Genomic DNA, 19,362 nt, shown 5'->3' on the forward strand with positions numbered 1-19,362 from the left:
TTGCGCTGCCGGAGCATCACTTTTTTTGATGCTCTGGCAGCGAAAGCCTCCCAATCATATCTATGGTCTCATAGATATGGAGTAGGAAAAACCCTTCCAAAAAAAAATTAAAATGAATTTGTCCATCTGTAACAGAACTGGTGATCATGTAAAGCGCTTTGATACCCGATGTCTCAGGTCTAGTTTGCGCTATATAAAACCCTAAAAAATTAAATTAAATAAAAAAAGTTGTTGTCTGTGCGTCAAAGAGGCGTTCCATGGGCGTTGCAGTGGGTTTTTTCACGCAACACTTATGGATTTTGATGCAGCCCTAGATTTACTTAATAACATAAACCTGGGGCAGCGCCAAAACCTTACGCCTCCCTAGGTTCTAGGCAGCCAAAAGCTCGGGTCGTAATTTGGAAAAGTTTCAGAAAATGTATCACCATCACGTCTTCTCTCATAAAGACTCCTCCATTCTTTGTAATCACAACTTTATCTTCGGTTCTCAACACTTTCTCTGATTGACCTCTTCGTCCTAATTTATTCATTTATCTTTTGCAAAATTCTTGAGACGCATAGAACACAGACTCCATAGACTCCCAACGATTGACAACATGCAGAGGAAGCCAACCGTACCTGTTTTATTTTATTTAGTAAGTTTGCTAAAGAGCTACTTTAGGAAGCTGGATCTGTATATCGTATACCACTAGGTGGTTATAATGTGCACAGAGTCCAGTGGGTTTCCCAAAAGTGTACAGGGCTTAATGTAAAACCCAAAGTGCTCTATTAGTGGTAGTGTGGGCGAGCAGTCTTAGGCCTAACACAGAAGAGTGTAAGACATTTATTGCACAACATTGACCAATAATGGACACACGGCTCAAAAAGAAGATCCATACCAATTTTAGAATAATATATTTTGTTTGTATTTTATTTTAAGACCAATATCGCACAATAAGGTAAGTACGTTTTTAAATAAAAATACTTTTCACTTTCAAAAGTTGACACGTTCTAAACAGTTCAATGTTATATTATGGGGAAAACAATATCGCAACTAATCATGTATCCCACGTACAGTTACAGTCTTCGCGACCACAGGTCAGTAAGAGGCAAAGGTCAGGTGAGTACCAAAATTGCACCACCAGCGGCACAGAGGCGGCGGGGTGCAGAGGTCAAAATCAGAGTTCGGACCAGTGCGTTTCAATGGAGACTGGGGGTGCTCGAAGCCACACTGCTTGCAGTTAAGTAGATCATTTGTAGGGGGCAAGCTTTAGAGGTTAAGTTAAGCACAGGGAGGCCACAAAACTGCACCAAACATACACCACCAGCAGCACAGGGGCGCAGGGTGCAATTTCAGTGTTGGGCGCCCAATGCTCTTCAATAGAGATTCTATTGTTGACAAAAAGGCTGTAGGCATTGCACTGGAGGTTGCAGGAGGGAGACCAGTGGCAGCAGAGATAAGTAGGGGATTGTAGGGGTACCGTCGATCTGGGCTCACCAAGGCCCGGGGGCTTCGGGTACCAGGGTGCCTTTCAACATCTGAGTCTTCTTTCCAGAGCTGGTCGCAGTCAGGGGGAGCCTTTGGATTCAGACTTCATGTGCGGTCGTGGAGATCAGGAGAGGTCAGCCAATGTTGGACTGGAGGTCAGGATCACTGGGGAGAGTTCACTGGACAGGTAAGTCACCCAGATTTGGGCCATTGTTTTTGATTTTAGAGAGCAGAGGCTCTCCACCGAGGGGTCCAGAAAGATGTCTGTGTGTGTCAGGCTGCCTAAAGCCAATCATAGCCCACACCAAGGTTGGTAGGTTTTTAGGGGGCACCTCTGCAGTGTCCTCCGAGTACATGATGCAATAAAGCTCACACTGGCATCAGTGTAGATGTATTACCAGGAGTTGTTAGGTACCAAACACTTCTGGTTTCAGGGAGGCCATCATGGTGCTGTAGAACTCGAGTTGTTGAGTTTCCAGCCCATGTACTTCTCATGGCTTCCCTGGAACTTACAATATTTAAGAATTGACTTAAGTATTGTAGGGGTATATCTACTCATGCAGATATGCCCTCACCTGGGGTATAGTGCACCCTGCCTTAGGGCTATAAGGCAGGGTGCCATGTCGACTTTGTCGTTTTTCCCCTCAGAAGGGCATGCGAGCTGAAAGGGCAGTGGTATGGTCCTAGTGAGGGGGTCTCTTCTTCAGCTCCCAGACCCTAGGTACTCAGGGTATCATTAACTAGGGATTTATAGTAGGGCAGAGGTACCAATTGTGGGTATGAGTTAGAGACCAAGCACTGGCAGAGGGGACCTGGTTGGCAGGGACACTGTGCACTACAACCGAAACCATATCAAAACTAGCAAAAAAGTGGGGGCTAACCATGTCAAAAGATGCATTTTCTCACAGCTACCTTCCAGTTTTCATACCATCGACAGCCTATAATTATGTACACTAATGGTAACTCAAGTTGATAGAAGGTGCTGGATGATAGTTACCATGACAAGTTCTATTGTGTGTGATGTTTCTTTTCATATTTGTGTTAATAATGAGAGTAAAGATCAAGTCATTAAGCTGCTGAGAAATTGTACTTTAAATAGCCTCCTTCTGCACAACTCAAAAGTTTACTGAATTCTCTGTGTGGTAGCTTTAACAGAGTATCCTCTTTCCATGAAGGCATTCTCTTTCTTCCAGTCTTTCCCTGTTGCTTGTGCTTAAAGTGACCCCTTTCTTCTTCCAAAAGCTTTGAAGCCCTCGTGCAAAGTTAGTTTTCAGTATACCTCAGGTGTATGTTAGAATGAAAAAGGCTTAATAGTTAGAGAGCTCCTCTGACTAAATCATTGGTTTCTTTAGGAATTGAGTGTCCCATGAATATCGAAACCATAATATCAATGGAACACAATATCAAGGACAGACTATCAAAAATATCGACGGGTGAGTAAGTCTAGATTTTCTATACCTAACTTCCCCTAAGTGTACCTATCTGAACATGTATCTTCAAGGTACACAGATGTGGAGTTAGGAATCGTAAATGCATACCACATGGCCAGCGTGTACTGTTTGTTCAGCCACTATTGACACCCCCGAAGGATGTATGTCTTCAGAACCTGCAGTGGCCATGTAATTCGCTTTTTCGGACTTCAGTAGAATTAAGTTATTGGGCCATTCTGGTCCCGCATTGTCCTGAGGAGGCCAAATTTTAAGGCCCAAAACCCGTCAACTTTTTACCCATTGAGGACCAGCACCGTGCATTAGAAAGAAAAGGAAAACACCCACCGGGAAGTAGACCATATACTCAATGTTAGACTCAATTAATTTGATAATAATTAGTCTATAATGTATAATGTATAAGTGTGGGATCCCTCAGATGGTTTCCCAAAGGAGGGTACATCCTCCGTCATTTGTGGCCACCCTATTCACCTAATTATTGCGAACTTTTGAATGAACAATTCTATACTGTGATTCAGTAAGATTTAAGTTTAGATAAATATCAATTACCTAATTAAAAGTGTTTAGTATTTATTGGGTCATTGTTTCTTTCTCTATTTGCACAGCAATACTTTTATTTTTTCTTTAATTAAGAGATTTAAAACAACAGTTTAAAAATAGTCAAACCACAACAGGCAAGTATTTCTGCCTCAGGCCAAATATTAATTAGTTGGCACCTCTAGTCACTTTGCTTGTTAACCTGCTGGAGCTTCCTTTTTTTTTTAGACATGTTTATGTTGTAGCCCATAGTCCAGAGGGTTATATGGGCTCACCCCCTCCTTTTCACCTATGCAAATCGCTCACCATGGCTGTTTATATGCAGAAGTGGGGCTGTCAAACTCGAGGATTTCTCCAGTCCTGGGGCCATGGTTAATCCCTAGGTTTTCCGTCCTAATCATTCATGATGCCCCCCACCCATTTAGAGGTGAAAGTCATGATGAAGCATGAGGATTTAGTGATTGAGGCCACCAAGTCTCAGCTCTTGACTCTGTAGGTGCTGTAATGTGGTATCATGCTCTATTAGGTTTCTCTCATTTACTTGAATCACAATGGTACCCGTCTAATATTTTTACATATAAATGGTGTTAGTGAGGGTGTGCCTCACAATTCCCAGTTTATATGCTCTATGTTTTTTCCAAAGAAGGCAATAATATATCCTAGGTTTCCTCTTTCTCCAATGAATCCCTTAACTCTATATTGAAGTAAGCTATTAATTTTACCTGAATCCTCTCATATCTCTATGAAGCTACCCTAATATTAAATACTATTCCTAAATCATTATTAGATTAATTGATTAGCAGACTCCCTGCTTTAATGGCTTGGCTTATGTCTCAGTTTCATCCCTGTTTGTCCCCACAGTTCCCAATTAGACATGCAACATTCTTGCTGAAAAGGTATTAACATAATTTCATATCCTAGAGAGACATCTTTTGATTTTGAACCTCCAACTCAGCACAGTAGTATCTACAATGTAGTTATTCGTTCTGTTCAAAATGCTGAATTTAGAAGGAACCTTTATTACATTAAAATATCTTTACTCTCAACTGCACTTCTTAGACAGCTTGCCCAAATCAGACATTTCCATCTTGAAAAGTATATTTTATGTGAAGTATGTTCTATGCAAATACCTCAAATGGACTGAGCGGATTTACATATCACCAACTACTCTCTTTGTTTATATATTTACAGAGCCTTGTAGAGTGCACAAAGACACAAAGCAACTTTAATAAACAATTGTATTTCACTTTAGCTATGTATAAAGCTTACAAATACCTATAAAGATATCCTGGCACTGAGGTTTCATCGAGTGGATGGGAGGCTAGTTGGTAACAGATTAGATTATTATACCATAGAGCCTTTCTGAAAGGGAAGTGATTTGTGGAGTAGTGAAATGTCACAGGAAGTTTAATACAGATTATGAAAGGGAAACAGGCTACAATAGGCTTTTGCTGGCTAGGATCTCATGCAAGATTGCACGAGGTTGCTTCAGAGTGGAGAAGTGTGGCTCAATGGTTAGAGTGGCAGACCCTGATGCAGAGGTCTGGCCCGGGACCAGGGTTCAATTCCCGCCTCAGCGGGTCTTGGGCTCAATTTCCTCAGACCTGATAATTCTCGCCTCGGTGCCTATTCTAATCATGGGTCCAACTCTGAGCAATAGCTTGCTTAATCTCCACAACGGCCCCAACAGCGCTGGGGTGCCCAGGAGTGGGCATTTCACAGGGAAAAGCCAGGAAGGGTTCTACAGCGCCAAGACGCCTCAGGGTATAATTGCGCTATACAAGTACGAATTCATTCATTCAGAAGATTAGAAAGTATGGCTTTTTTTAGTGGCCTGGGTACTCTGCTCTTAGTGGATGAAGTATCTGTTAAGTTTGTGATATCTGGGGCACGAGTAGTGGTGAAATCATTACATACTGAAGGGTAATGCTGGACTAGTAGACTGAATGTCTGGATTTTAAGGGCAGATCTAGTGACCTCTGGCTTTTTTATGGGTGGTAGACACTTTCATAGGAACTGTAGACCAGGTGTAAGAATAAGTGGCGCCAGGAAACTTATGGTGTCAGTGCGCTTTATAAATCTCACTTAAGATAAGATAAGATAAGTGTGAACCTGTGGGGTAGCATTCACAGGAAGCCACCATCATTGTTGTATAACATGTTCCTAGGGTTGTGACTCATTTTTTTATTGCTTGATCCATTTGTCTCAAGGTAAGAATGTTTGTATTTCTTATGCTGTTTGATGGACTTTTGTGGATTGGCTATGACAATGGGAGCTTTTCTGAATGTGTGAGTGTGTTACCCATAGAAACACTATTACTTGTATTTCAAGCTGTATTCCTTGATGATCCTATGATAAAACCGTAATGAGCGTTGATTGTGTATTATTGCGATGTTGAATTAGCCATATAGCAGATCTCAGTACATGCATTCTCGTTGCAATGTACTATTGACATTGCTTCCCTTCAACTGGTTTCTCTCGCTCTGTGAATAATGCTGTAATTCTCTTGAATTGTGTAATTCAAAATAATGACAGAGCACGCGATGATTCAAGATGTATTTGACAATTAAGTCACTAGTCTTGAGGGATTTTCATTAGCTGATTGAGCATTTATCAGACCAACATTTAATAATGAGCATGCTACCACTGGTGTGTCATACTCACTTCAGGACTAATGTGACCATGGTGGCTGAAACCTGTGGTATACCATGAAGTGGGCTTACATATGAAGCATGTGCTTTTTGAGCACTGGTTAGTCTGGTAGTGCACCATTATTAAATGAATATTGTTTTGGATTACTGTGTAAGTAGACATGGAGGGTGAAGTGTTTCCAAGTTGTAAAAAGTTCTTAGGGTGTAGCATGTTTTTTATTGTTTGATACCTCACAAAATAATGATACGTGTAGTGCATATGCTGGGTCATGGGTTTCTGTGGACTGCTCCTGGTGAAAGCCGCTTTTCTGCATTTGTGGGTTTTTGACCCACAAAACTATTGTAACTCGTAGTCCAGGTTGTAGTACTTAAGGCCATCATTCTCTCGATCATAGGAGGAATTTTCTTGCCTCTTATTTAATTGTGTTCTTGATGTGGGCTTACAATTATGTCAAGTAGCAAGTAGACTGTGGGTTCCCCTGTTACCTCTGGGCCCTTTCAATACCAGGGGATATTGATTCTAGATATTCCATTTGCCATCTAAAGGTCTTAAGTCACAGACTGGCTGCATAGTACTCTTGCTACCATAGACTTTGAAATAGGGATTATTGTTTTATTGAATATACCTATTTGAGATCTTATGATATTTTGACACCATCAAAAACCTGTTCAAAGGATTCCAGGTTGTTCACGCTAGAATGAAGGACACATGCCATTTATGAAAGGTCATCAAATGTCGAGGGTTTAGCAAATGCCATGCTTCAGTATCACCCATGACACTTCTTTCCGCATCTGAGGCTAGGATGAGATTCGCGCAATCAGTGCATCAGCTTTAGCCCAAACATTCTGCACTCACAGTACGGATTCAGTCTGCCTCAGACTGGTAAGTTTGTCTTTATTCTACCCCAATGCCATGCTTATTTTGAGGGTGCCTGTCACAGTGGTTAAGCAAATGCAAGCCTCTATTTAAAGGGCTCCCTGCTTGGTCAGACCTCCAACTAACACCATAAGTGAATGTGCCTATGGACATTTTTGGTGACAAGTAGTGTCTCCCACTCTTTCGAATCTGTATGTGTTGTGCATACAGCAAGGCGGCTCTCAAAGGTGACTCTCTATGCTTTGGTCCAGGAGTGAATGAGAGTATTTCAGTTTTTGTGATACTTATCTTAGTGTTGTGGTAGATGCTTGCAATGTCTGTTAGGCTATACTTCACTGACGCACCTTTGAATATCTTTCAAGTGTTAGCTCCCCTCTAGGACATTTCTTCTATGTCTCACCCATCATTTAAATGGGGTTGAGAGGTGCTCTTTTACTTATATTACTGCTTCCAGTTAGAATAAACATCCTTCTTATCTTCGCCTAATAGGGAATTACTTCGCTTTACACAGGCAACTCAATACATGTCCCTTCCCCTTGTAAATTATGTGGTTCATATTTGGCGCAAGGTAACAGCATGTTTAACAATTACTCTAATGAGTACATGAATGATGAAAGAGGAAGCTTGGTACAGTTCTTGTCATTTTTAATAGAAGTATCTAAGGTACGCTGAAGGAACTGTATACGACTCTGTGTACCTTTAATGGAAATCAATCTAAATTAATGTGTCTTTGACTTAAGTGGTATTGTCTGCGTTTCCCCCTTTTCCCACTATGAACTGTTAGCAAAATAGATTAATGCTAGTTCATTTGCAGTGAGAATGTCCACCATATTATTTCATCTTACAGGTAAGCCTCCATATTTCAAATTGGTGATCCCCCATGTATACAATGGGGTGCCTTCATACAGAAAAGTACTTTCTTCATCTTCCTAACATACACAACATCTAAAAATCTAACAATGAATGTTTTGGTACCTGTGTTATACTGCATTTGTCTGGTCAAGTCTGAAAATGCTGTGATTAAAACGTGACACAAAAAATTGATCGATCTCTGTTATGTATACTTGTAAATCTGTCGGTGTCTAGCTAATCATACAGGGATGTATCCTGATTCACAGTTTAATTAAACAAAGGCAATAAGGTAATGGCAGATTAATTAATTTCTCAGCATTACAAAAGTCTATCGAGTGTCAAGTGAGGAAGCTGGAATTGGAATTCATGAGTCCTGGTTCCACAGTCAAAGGTGAAACCCAACAGCGGCTCCTCTATTGGGGCGCTGGGGCGTTGTCCCCTAATTATGTTGATCCCCCAGCTCCCGTAGGGCCCCCTGAATAAAATGAGTAATGCCAGGCCTATTTATTTTGCCAATGCCTAATGACTTATAGGTTTTCACAACTGCTAACTAATACAATTTCAATTGGAAAAGGCAATGCTGGCTCATTGGTAAATGTGGTATTCCCCACCCAGCTGTTTGCAGAACGCCGCAGCCTCGTGATGTCTACGTGGTACTAGTACGGCAACTTTCAAGTTGCCCACACACTCTTTCGACCCAATCGACTCAAGAGCATCGTAAAAGTTAGTGGAGTGAAAATGGAGTAGGGGGAGGGTGAACATGGGGGTAAATATGCGTTTATTATTGTGCGCAGGCTCACTTGAAACTATTGTCACCGAAGTTAGCATAGTACCCTTCTCGAGACAAACCGACCTATCCCTTTATAAAAAGCTCATCCAGTTAGACTTTAATGTTTAACAAGCAATTGCCTTCTCTAAAATGCCCTTTGAAAATGAAATAGGATAGCCATTAAAACGTGCATGTCTGCATGGGGTTACTTGAACTACTATGGCCTCGCTGATATGTTTGCAATTGCTCATATGACGCACAGGGAAGTTTGAAGGCTTGTAGGAAAAGTATGCAGTTGCCCAGGGCACCACTTTCTAAGAGGCCCGCCGCACTTTTCAAAAAAGTATTGTGCTCAGCGCTGTTGGCGGCCGTCAAATCGATGTGATTGTTTGCCGGTGACACTATCATTTCAAATGTATTTTGTGTTCAGAGCTGGAGCCATGTTCTTATTTACCGCTGTCCTGTTTCCACGGGCCTACGCTGGTGTGGTATGCCTCAGACTAGACTAGTAGCGCCTCTGAATCTATGTGTGTTTGGAGGGAACAAGCCCTAAAACAAGCATTTGCAATGCAATAGGTCTCGCATTAGGAAAGTTTGAGCTATTGGTATTGTAAATGACAATTTTTTTTATTTATGTGTTGGTTTTGAAAATAGCAAAATTAATAGCTTTGTCATTTACAATGCCAATACTTTTAACCTTCGCCAATGTGGCACCTATAGCATTTGTAATGCAATATGTGTTGCATTTACGTGACTTAGATGTACTTAAATAAAAGTTATTGTACTTTATAATGGCAATAGCTTAAACGTTTGTAAATATCTTTTGTGAAGATTATATTCAGTGTATTTTATTGTGATGAAAATCCAAGTACAGAAGTGAAATATTAACATCTTTTTGTTACATTTGTAATAAAGCTTGAAACATTGAGAGAACATATTTGAACCAGTTGTTGTTGAATGGTTGCACAGATTGATACTGGGGTGGCGCTGAGTGATGTTGTGGTTGCGACGAGTGATTCTGTGGCGTTCAGTGATGATGTGGTAGCGCATAGGATGTTGTGGTGCCCCTGAGTGATGCTGTAGTGGTGCTGAGTGATGCGATAGATAGAGTGTAATTATGTGGCGTTTAACTATGTGGCACTGAGTGGTATTTGGAGTGTATGTTGCAATGAGTGCAGTGTAATTATGTGGCGTGTAATTATGTGGCACAGAGTGGTATTTGGAGTGCATGTTGCGTTGAGCACAGTGTACATATGTAGCATATACTTATGTGGCATTGAGTGGTATTTGGAGTGAATGTTGCATTGAGTGCAGGTAAGTAGGTCTTGGGGCCGCCCACTCTCCATCCTCCTACGGCAGACCCAAGACCTACTTACCTTCAGGAGACTACTCAAGACCTGGCTGTTCGAGCAGTAGCAGCACCCCTCCCCCCCCCCCCACCCCCAGCGACTTGAGACCGTCACAGGTATGTAGTGCGCTTTACAAATTTCATGATTGATTGATTGATTGGAATGAGTAGGGCTATACAAGAATAAATAGTGGTACTTAAATTATTTCAATGCGTCCTCAGGGGAAGTAACCTCTATATAAATGCAATTTGCTTTGTGTAAATACTGGGAAAGACCAACACATGTGATAATATTAAACAGGGACTGAAGGAAGTGAAAATCTGCCTTTCTTAAGTAAGTGTGAAGAGCTAACAAGGTTTGAGCCTTTGTTCCCCCCCCCCTTCATTTGCATCAGGTGTGAGGCTCCTGACTGCTCCCAGCCCAGAGACTCGAACAAACGGAGGCCTGATGAACCCTCAAATTGGGCCTTTGTAATGGGCCCAGCAGGAGTCTTAAATAAGAAAGTTAGTCCCCGCCTGCACGTTGTTGCTTGTTGCAGATGGAAAGCAGACAACGTGCAGGCACTGCTGAAAGTGTCCCGGTGTTAAGAAATTACATTATTTAGTGGAGCTCAAATGCTTGTCAGGGTGGATGGCGTTCACCCTGTGAAAAAAAGTGGGGGGAGGCCGTCCACCAGCGTGTACCCCCAACTAGTGCCCTATGTGTTTGAGAAGCTATTCCTGAGTAGGCCTCTTGCATGTGGTGGCTGGCCTCTCTGCTCTCCTAATCGGTCCGTTCGAGGGGCTTGTTTAGTTGTTTATGGCACAGAGGGCTATTTCTGAAAGGACTCTCTTACCCCAATAAAAATTGGAAACTGTGAAGTTGTTTGTTTTCAAGATGGAATGGCAAGCATTGCAGATGGAATAAGGTGCAGTTATTGTTGTGTTCAAAAGAAAACCTCACAATGCTTTATCTTAGGCATTTGCCTTTAAGTTAACATTAATTTGGTTTAGTTAAATGTGCTTAACTACGTTGTTTCTCTTTTCTGTGTGATATTGAAACATCTCCCAACTATGTGGTGATCTGTGTTAATTCAATTGGGTACCTACTGCGTCAGCAGGCATGCAAGACTAGTCACAAAATGTAGGCACTACTATTTCACCAAAAGGAGGAGGTTCAGATTCCTCGGAAAAAAAAAATTAAAATGTAAACAAGAGGGGATGTTTAGTTTCCTGCTTTGATGTTGGTGCCATTTGGGTGCTTCTAGCTTGGGATTTCCAGCCCCAGCTCTGTGCAAGAACAAAATTCATGAAGGCACACCATTCAGTCTGCTTCTGTTCTTGTGTGACCAGGGAGTTAGCACTTCAGATGTGCTGTGCAGCTTGATCTGCAGCACACAGTCAGTCATAGAAGGCCTCGTCTGTATAATGTGTAAGTTATTTATACAGCTAATTTATAATATGCTGAAGCATCTGCTTACGTGAAATGTCTTGCTGTCTCATTGCATCCAGTCTGACAAATCACAGTAGCTTATATTCTTAGTAGATTTTATTTCTCAAGGTATTTAAATAATGAAATCTGTGAGGATCAATTAGCACTGCTAACTCAAGTTCATTTGAAAGTTCTCTAGTTACAGAATAGAGCTGCTATGTCGTTATCATTAAATGCCTTTATTAACGTCATAACAAGACTCTAAGAAGAAAATGTCAGACAGGTGCACTTCAGACATTAGACAGACAAGACAACCGTGTGTGCGGGTAGGATAATTACAAACCTTGCCTGTTGCACTGTAAAATTGCATACTTCAGTTGCTAAACAATTTTAATTCTGTAAAATATGGAGTATTTTTCATCTGTTTAAATATTTCGAGCCTACATTGTCACAATTACTTTATAAACCATCTTGCTTCATCAAATTTGCTTTAAAATGCATGATTTTCCCACAGTTTTTTTCAAATTGATGACAGTTGCGCTCACTCGATTCACTCGCTCGCGACGCAACACACATCAACAACTTTTACGCCCCTCACCACTTTAAAACATCACCAGCGCCACTGTTGCTATCATGTGAGTCTCTAATGGAACTGTTTCAGTATTTCCTAATTTCTCATGCTTTTTTTATTTTTAAGGATCTTTCTTTAATTAGGTGATGTGCATATTTCTTAATAGGCATTTCACACCTACCAACTGTGCAATTCGGCAAAACTGGCCTTGATCTTCTTAACTGATATGTCCATTTCCTCTTTGACCATCATACGATATCGGGCCAGAGAAACAGTGCAGCGATGCAGGTCCTTCACTGACTTTTCCACGTTGGTGCCTGGTTGAGACAAGATTTACTTCACAAAATAGGTCATAGAAAATCGACAACAGACCTTTGCATCACAACTTTCTCTGGTAAATATACGGAATAGCATATATCACATAGGTTCATATTATCATGAACGGCGTTTAAAATTATCGCCAGTTTAGCGGCAGAAAACTGCTGCTAAAGCGGCGATAAGGGGCTTGATAATATGCCCTTGAGAATTCCAATAGAAGTCCATGTTCTGGTGTGAACATGGGCTTCTTTTGGAATTCTCCAGGGCATATTATCAAGCCCATTATCGCCTCTTTAGCAGCAGTTTTCTGCCGCTAAAGCGGCGATAATTTTATCGCCGTTCTTCATAATATGCCCCATAGTGTTTTCAATGGACTGGTTCTAATTTGCTCTGAAAACCAACACTGAGTGAGCAATCAGAACGTCAAGATAGATGCGCACCAGAGTGTACAATAATGTGCTTCACTCCAGGGTCTGAGCATATCCATATCGTTTTCCCTCTCATCTTTCTCACCCATTGGACATGGGGACGGGTTGTGAAGTTTGATATGAGCACTTCATGTGGGATTGGTGCCCAGGCCTGGAGGTGGAGAGTGATTGGAGGTTTGTGGCTCGGATGCTGCAAGAAGGGTAATGTAATCTGTTTCTCTCCACATGTATCTCTGCCATTAGCGGGGCCAGGAGTGCGGACTACTAAGTGTGAAGCATACGATTTGAATATTTTGTATTATAAAGTTGTTCCATGCCTCATTTAACAGAGGCTTTATGTTCTAGAAGTTTAGGGCCCGATGTACGCAGCATAGGAGCGATTTCCAAATAGTGAATGTAACTGAATCGCTATTTGGAAATCGCTATTTCTTATGTTTGAAACTTCTAGTTTCATATTTGCGATTCCTAGTGGGTTGCAAATCGACATACCTCATGAATATTCCATGAGGTATATCACAGTTTGCAATCCATGAGGCCAGCAGACCACAATATCTGTGATTTAACAATAAAAAAATGGACCATTTTATTTTGTTTTTTTAAGAGCAGGGAGTGGTCTGTGGGATCACTGAATGGTCTCAGGAAATGTTTTTTCAACATTCACAAAGGAGAAGGGGACCCATGGTGATTGCTTTACCATCAACTATGAGTTGGAGTTAAAATATCAAGGCTTTGTGATACATAACACTAGAAATCGCATCTAAAAGGGAAGCCATAAACACGCCCCTTCCAAATAGCCATTTCTACACCCAAACTGTGATTCTGGAAAATCGCAGTTTGTATGTTTGTACATCACGAAAAGCATTTTAGCCATTGCAAACGGCCCCATTTTGCGATTGGGGCCATTTGCGATGGCAAAACTGCTACTTACATATAGCCCATAGAGTGGGAGGGTATACTCGAAGTTGGGTTCCTAGTTCATCTCATTCTGTTTCTGCATGTGTAGGATCCCGGTAGTCCACCATGGGAGTGCACCAAACACATGTCAGTACCATATATACAGACATCATGTCTGCCAGCATAGGAACACCCGGACCTGAAACACTGCATTTTGTTTTTCTAAGTAAAAACAAATGGAGGGCAGTAGTTAAGACAGCTAACATATATATGGGTGATAACTTGTTCTTGCAACAAAAAAAACAACTATTTGATGAGAATGAAGTGCCCTATTTTGGCACAACAGGGCTGCTCCACTGTACATAATGTGGGATTTGCTAGGCGTTCATGCGAGTTGCCATATTACTGAAAAAGTCCCTCCCATTCATGCAAACGTTTGTTATCAGAGACCCACAGGGATGCTACTGGTGTGTTAAGGGGGCAATCTATTTCCCTTGTATGCATCTACGCCCCTCCCCTCTGACGACTGAGTGAATCGGTAGGCTCATAACACAGCTCCTTCTTGGGAAATTAATAATCAGAGATACATTAACGGAGTTCTGGACCCATGTACAGTAACAGCATTATAAAGATCCCACACCACTGGCTAAATGTTCAGATGCCATTGCACTGAGGAACCCTTGACACTGCCTACACCCAACCAGCAACAAATACACCTTTTTCTCTGCAGCTCACAGTACATTTTCGAGGCAGACGTCTTGCTTAATTGACTATATACAGGCTGTATCCTGGCCCATGGCCTCTCAAACCATCTACTGGTGTGAATCATTCTGTATAGTCAGTGCGACAGTCACAGAGGTGATGGCACCTCAGTTTATGATGGCTGACCGACCATGACCTTAATTATAGCATTCCAAAAAACAGTGACACATACTTCTCACTTAACAACGACTCAGTGGCCTCTCAGGTCACCCTGTGGTAGGCCTTTGAAGGCCTTTATCCATGGTAGAATCCTGATCCGCACAGCTAGGACATACTAGGAGAGGGCTTGGTGGCACTGGAGGCAGCCCTCTCAGCATTGGAGGCTGAGTTTATTGACCACCATAAATAACTCAGGCACTCTTAGAAATATTGAACATCACAGGACCTGACTGACAGATTTTATTAAACGTGGGGGCCGCCACTTGGCTCACCTTCCAGAGCAGGGTTTTTCAATGTGAAAACAAAGTGATTAAGCTTTTACACTGGCTCTGGCAAAAGAAATATACCCCGATGCCTATTGGCCATATTACACCTGTGTGGCCAGATGGTAACTGACTGCACTTCGGTTGTATGGGATATTAGTAACATAGGCCCATGCTCATTTGAACTAGAGAGGTTCCTGTCAGATCTCACCAAGAAACAGTTGTCAATGTCTGAATACGCTCTCCTAGAAGTAGAAATAGGGGAGGATGCTTTTACCATGGCGCTAAAGGAAGTACAGGTGGGAAAATCACAGGGAACAATGTATTTCTAGCAGAGTTCTTTAAACAGTTTGCATTCCTTCTAATACCACAAATTATGGCAGTGTTGGCAGAGATATTGGAGACGGGAATGCTTTCCCCCAGACTTAGGCACTGCAGACCAAGGGCCTTATTTACAAGACCATGACGCTGCCGGTGCGTCACTTTTTTGACGCACCAGTGGAGCAGTGTGCCTGCCCATATTTACAAGGCCATGTAAAATCACCCTGTGTGACATTGTAAGGCCTTGTATATTCACACATTACTCTGCGTGGAAGGGGCGTTCCATGGGTGTTGCTGTGGGTGTTTCTACACAACATCCATGGAACCTGACACATTCCCAGACTTACAAAGTTTTGTAAAGCTGGGAATGCATCAAAATCGAGGAGAAATACTTTTATTGCTCCTCGTTTTTTCCTCTTTCTGTGCGTGCTGCATTCTGCAGCATGCATAGAAGGAGGAATATGCCATCAATGATTGTTTTTGTGCAAGGTGGTGTCTTAAACAGTTTCACATGGAACTAGCCCCCAATAGTGAAGAAACTGAATTGTTCTGTTGAGGAGGGTTTAATTCCAGATATTCTTAAGGAATCTTTAATTACTCTTCTAAAATATTAGGTGCAGAAGCATGGCAGTGTTCCACCTATCAACAATCTCAAATATTAAAGTCTTACGAAAAACATCTACAGAGCATCCTTAGAAAGGTATGCTATTCTTGGAGACATGCTATCGGGCGTTGGTCCACATGAGGGCACAGAGTCGGCACTGATGGTTGTTTAGAACATCTTTTGTAACATTATAGATTCTGAGGCTCTAGCCTTCTGATGTTATTGGATGTGTCTGCAGCCTCTGAAGCTTTGACAACTTCAAGAAGTTGAAAGACTGGTCCTGGTAGTGAGTGTGGGAGGGAGGTCTGAAAAACTCATTCCTATCAGAAAGTCTAGATCTGTGGAAGATGAGAGGTTTTCAGAGACTGTGATGGTTAACATAGTGTTCCAGGGGGCTCCTGTCTACCTCTACACATGTTTAATATATATGGTCATTCTTCACGTCAGATGCTGGTTAGTGTCGGGTGAGCATCCAAACCTATGCTGATGATACACAGGTTGTGTTCCATCTTTCCAGTGATAATAACCAAGCTAGAGTTAGACTATCTATAATATGTAATGACATTCACGAATGAATGAATGAGAGCTCTGGCAGGGGCACCCAGGATTATATTTAAAATGCTTATGAACAATCACAAGTCATTATTATGGAACACACCAGTCTATTTGAAACAGAGTTTAACTCATTACTGTCCAAGCAGAGCCTTAAGATCTACTGGAAAACAGCTTATTGTGTCAGCTAAGAGCATTATGACACAAGGATGGACAAAGCCAATAGGTCTTGCCTTCATAAAGAGAATGCCAATTTATTGGCGTTGCCAATGTTTGCTTGTAGAGAAATGTTTTTGTTTTTAAAGTCAAATATGGGATGAAAAGGAAACACATATCATCAGGCTTCTCAAAACTGAATATGTAACACAATATTTTCAGTCTTTATAAATGGCCCGGCTTATTTTCTAAATACTTTTCACTCGGGAACCTCAGAGCAAAATTTTAAAATAATAAAGAGATTTCAAGGGAAATGCCTACCAATGCCTTATTTACTTTCCACATGACTCAAACCTGAAACATAATCTAGCCATTTGGTCCCCTGCAGTAGCCCAAGAAACAGAAGTATGAGTCCCTAGGCAAACAGACATCTCCGTTTCAATAATGCTAACTACACCCTCTGCTTCAAACGCCAGCTGAGTGAGAGCAGCAGCTGACCCCCCTCCAGCCTCATAAAAGCATGAGTGTAGCAAGGCCTGAGCTTTTGTGCAATATGTAGCATATAGGAGATAAAACAAAAACAACCATTAAAGAGTGCTCTTTAGTCGGACCCTGAAAAAATATACCTGAAGCTGTGTTTTTACAGACATGCTGGGAGTGGTGACAAGCAACATAGAACACGAGGGGCTGTATTTGATGGGGGAAACATCACCCGTGGGCGAAAGCAAGAAAAAAACACATGCACTCTCATGGAATGTTGAATGAAAAAGATAAAAGTAGTTCCCTAAATGTGAGTTGCTGGATATAAGTCATCTAGTTAAAAGGATGGCAAAGAAGCCATGATGCTTGGGAGGGCAAAGGCAAGAGGAGGAAGGCAGGACATTGAATAGGCAGCATTCACATGAGAGTGGCAATAAAGCCAACCAGTGGCAGTAGTGAGCATGCTCTAAGCTAAGCCCCTATATGTTTTTGATACATATGTTCCGTAGGAAGCTTTCACCTACCAGACAGCAAAAAGCTGCCTGGTAGAAGAGACTTAAAAAACTAGAGGGAATTTATTTCTGTTAATTGCAAGTACAAAATTGAAATTACCACAAAATTGTCTCCGAAATACTCAACAGCTCTTTCTGTTTATGAGAGTCTTGAACACCTACATTTTTAAATAATTCTTTAGGAACAGAATTATAGCAGGTCTAGGTGCTCATTTGGGTTTTTAGCACATTACAAACGAAATTTGGATTTAATTTTCACCTGCTCTCATCTTGCTGCATCTTACCTTACCTGGTTTATATTAAACAATTGAAGGTCACAATCTTTCTGTCTCTCTCTCTCTCCCTCTCTCGTCTGACTGTGGAAATGCCTCGGTCTCCCAGCCTACCTCAACTAAAGACTATAGCAAATTCAAATCAAAGCAGCAGATTTCTACTATCTGGCCAAGAGATAGCATCTTTCCGACCATATGAAGAGCCACATTTCATGAGTCAGCAGACTGCCAGTGCTTGTTGAAGATGGTCATAACAGGTGAGTCTGTTGGAGGAGGGTATTTTAAGTTCTGGTCTAGAGACAACTTTAGCCATCTAACCAGCATTATACAATCGAACAAGTTCTTGAATAAAAAATGCATTCATTTATAAATACACAGATTAATTTCAGATCTGTCCCTTAATCCATTGGTCTATCAACTGTCATTTACATGTAGCTTCCGCCTCCCACAGCCTAAAGCTTGGGGCATTTGGCCATCCCAATTTAGACATTGCCTTCATGAACTGTGATGGACAACATTGTCTCATTGCATGTGCACATATGCCTGAAAAAAAGTTCACTTTAGTCCTAGGGCTGGTTAGCCAATAATTTACTTTGCTAATGCTTTTTTTCAATTTTTTATTCTTTTCAATTTTTTGCCATCCTTTTTTGTTTAAATCACGTATTTAGATTAAAATAATTTAAAGCCAATAGTGCACTAATTGTGCCACTAGAAGTGGAATTATATTTTTCTGTGATGTGCTTTAATACTGAAAAGAGTTACTATACATGTTCTAAGTACACCTGCTTGCAGGAATGCACCCATATTTTTCTATTAAAATTATATGAAATGGTTATTTTTTTATTTACATTGTTTTATCAGAATCATATGGACACCATGTTCAGGCTGCACATTTTTTTTCGTTCTTTTTATTTTTGTGGCATATATTTGCAATAAAAAACCCTCAGACTATTTTGCAAAGCTAGACCTATTGGCTTTGTCTTGATAGTGTGTGTTTTGTGAGTAGAACAAGTAGATTACTGGTGTTAAATAGTGCAGTGGATAGGGAAGATGTTTTTCTTCCATGGCAGGCAGGATCTGTTTTTATTAGGCCGATATGATACATATCCTGCCACAAAGAAACATAACGTCCATGGGAGCAAAGTTCAACACTCCTGTATCAGCAGAGCTCTCGTATTAACGGGGTAGGGTGTTCAGAGTAAAAGCAATACATGCTCACACATTACAAACAGAGGTACATTGGGGAGACCATTAGTTAGTGCTAATTTCAACATTAATAAGAACATGAGTAAAATTACCTGCCAGAGGTGGTCATTCAGGAGAAGGATACATCTTTAAAGCAGTACCCACGTGTACAGAATAAAATACAAGCACAATTAGACTGGTTCAAAAGTTTGTTAAATGTTAAAAGAACATGTAATCCTGTACAATTATCATGCAACATGATTGTAAGCCAGCTTGACCCTTAAACTACCTGATGCTTAGGTACACATTAATGAAGACCCATGATGAATATAGTTAGCAAGCAGTCGCAGAAAAATCATAAACATTAAAAGAGATTCAGAAGAAGTATATTATTTTCTATTTCTAATGGGGCTGGGGGTAGAGGTGAACTGGCCAAAATATATGAGTGGAAACAAAAAAAGTCAGAGTGCGCCGCTTAAGATATTAGCAGAGATCAAGAAAGCAATACTGCACTGGACAGACAG

The 19,362-nt window shown here is 41.1% G+C and overlaps 1 protein-coding gene across 2 annotated transcripts in view; it reads right to left on the reverse strand.

Moving 5' to 3' along the window:
• The window catches only part of SPATS2L (spermatogenesis associated serine rich 2 like), a 143,392-nt gene that overhangs the window by 47,971 nt on the left and 76,059 nt on the right, over positions 1 to 19,362 (reverse strand). For both annotated transcript variants that reach the window (XM_078680497.1, XM_078680496.1), the window contains exon 8: positions 12,114 to 12,249. In XM_078680497.1, coding sequence (XP_078536623.1) covers positions 12,114 to 12,249 — 136 coding nt within the window. The remainder of the gene's footprint in view (positions 1 to 12,113; positions 12,250 to 19,362) is intronic.

The sequence above is a fragment of the Lissotriton helveticus genome, chromosome 3_1, assembly GCF_964261635.1.
Source record: "Lissotriton helveticus chromosome 3_1, aLisHel1.1, whole genome shotgun sequence".
In the NCBI taxonomy this organism is placed as follows: domain Eukaryota; kingdom Metazoa; phylum Chordata; class Amphibia; order Caudata; family Salamandridae; genus Lissotriton; species Lissotriton helveticus.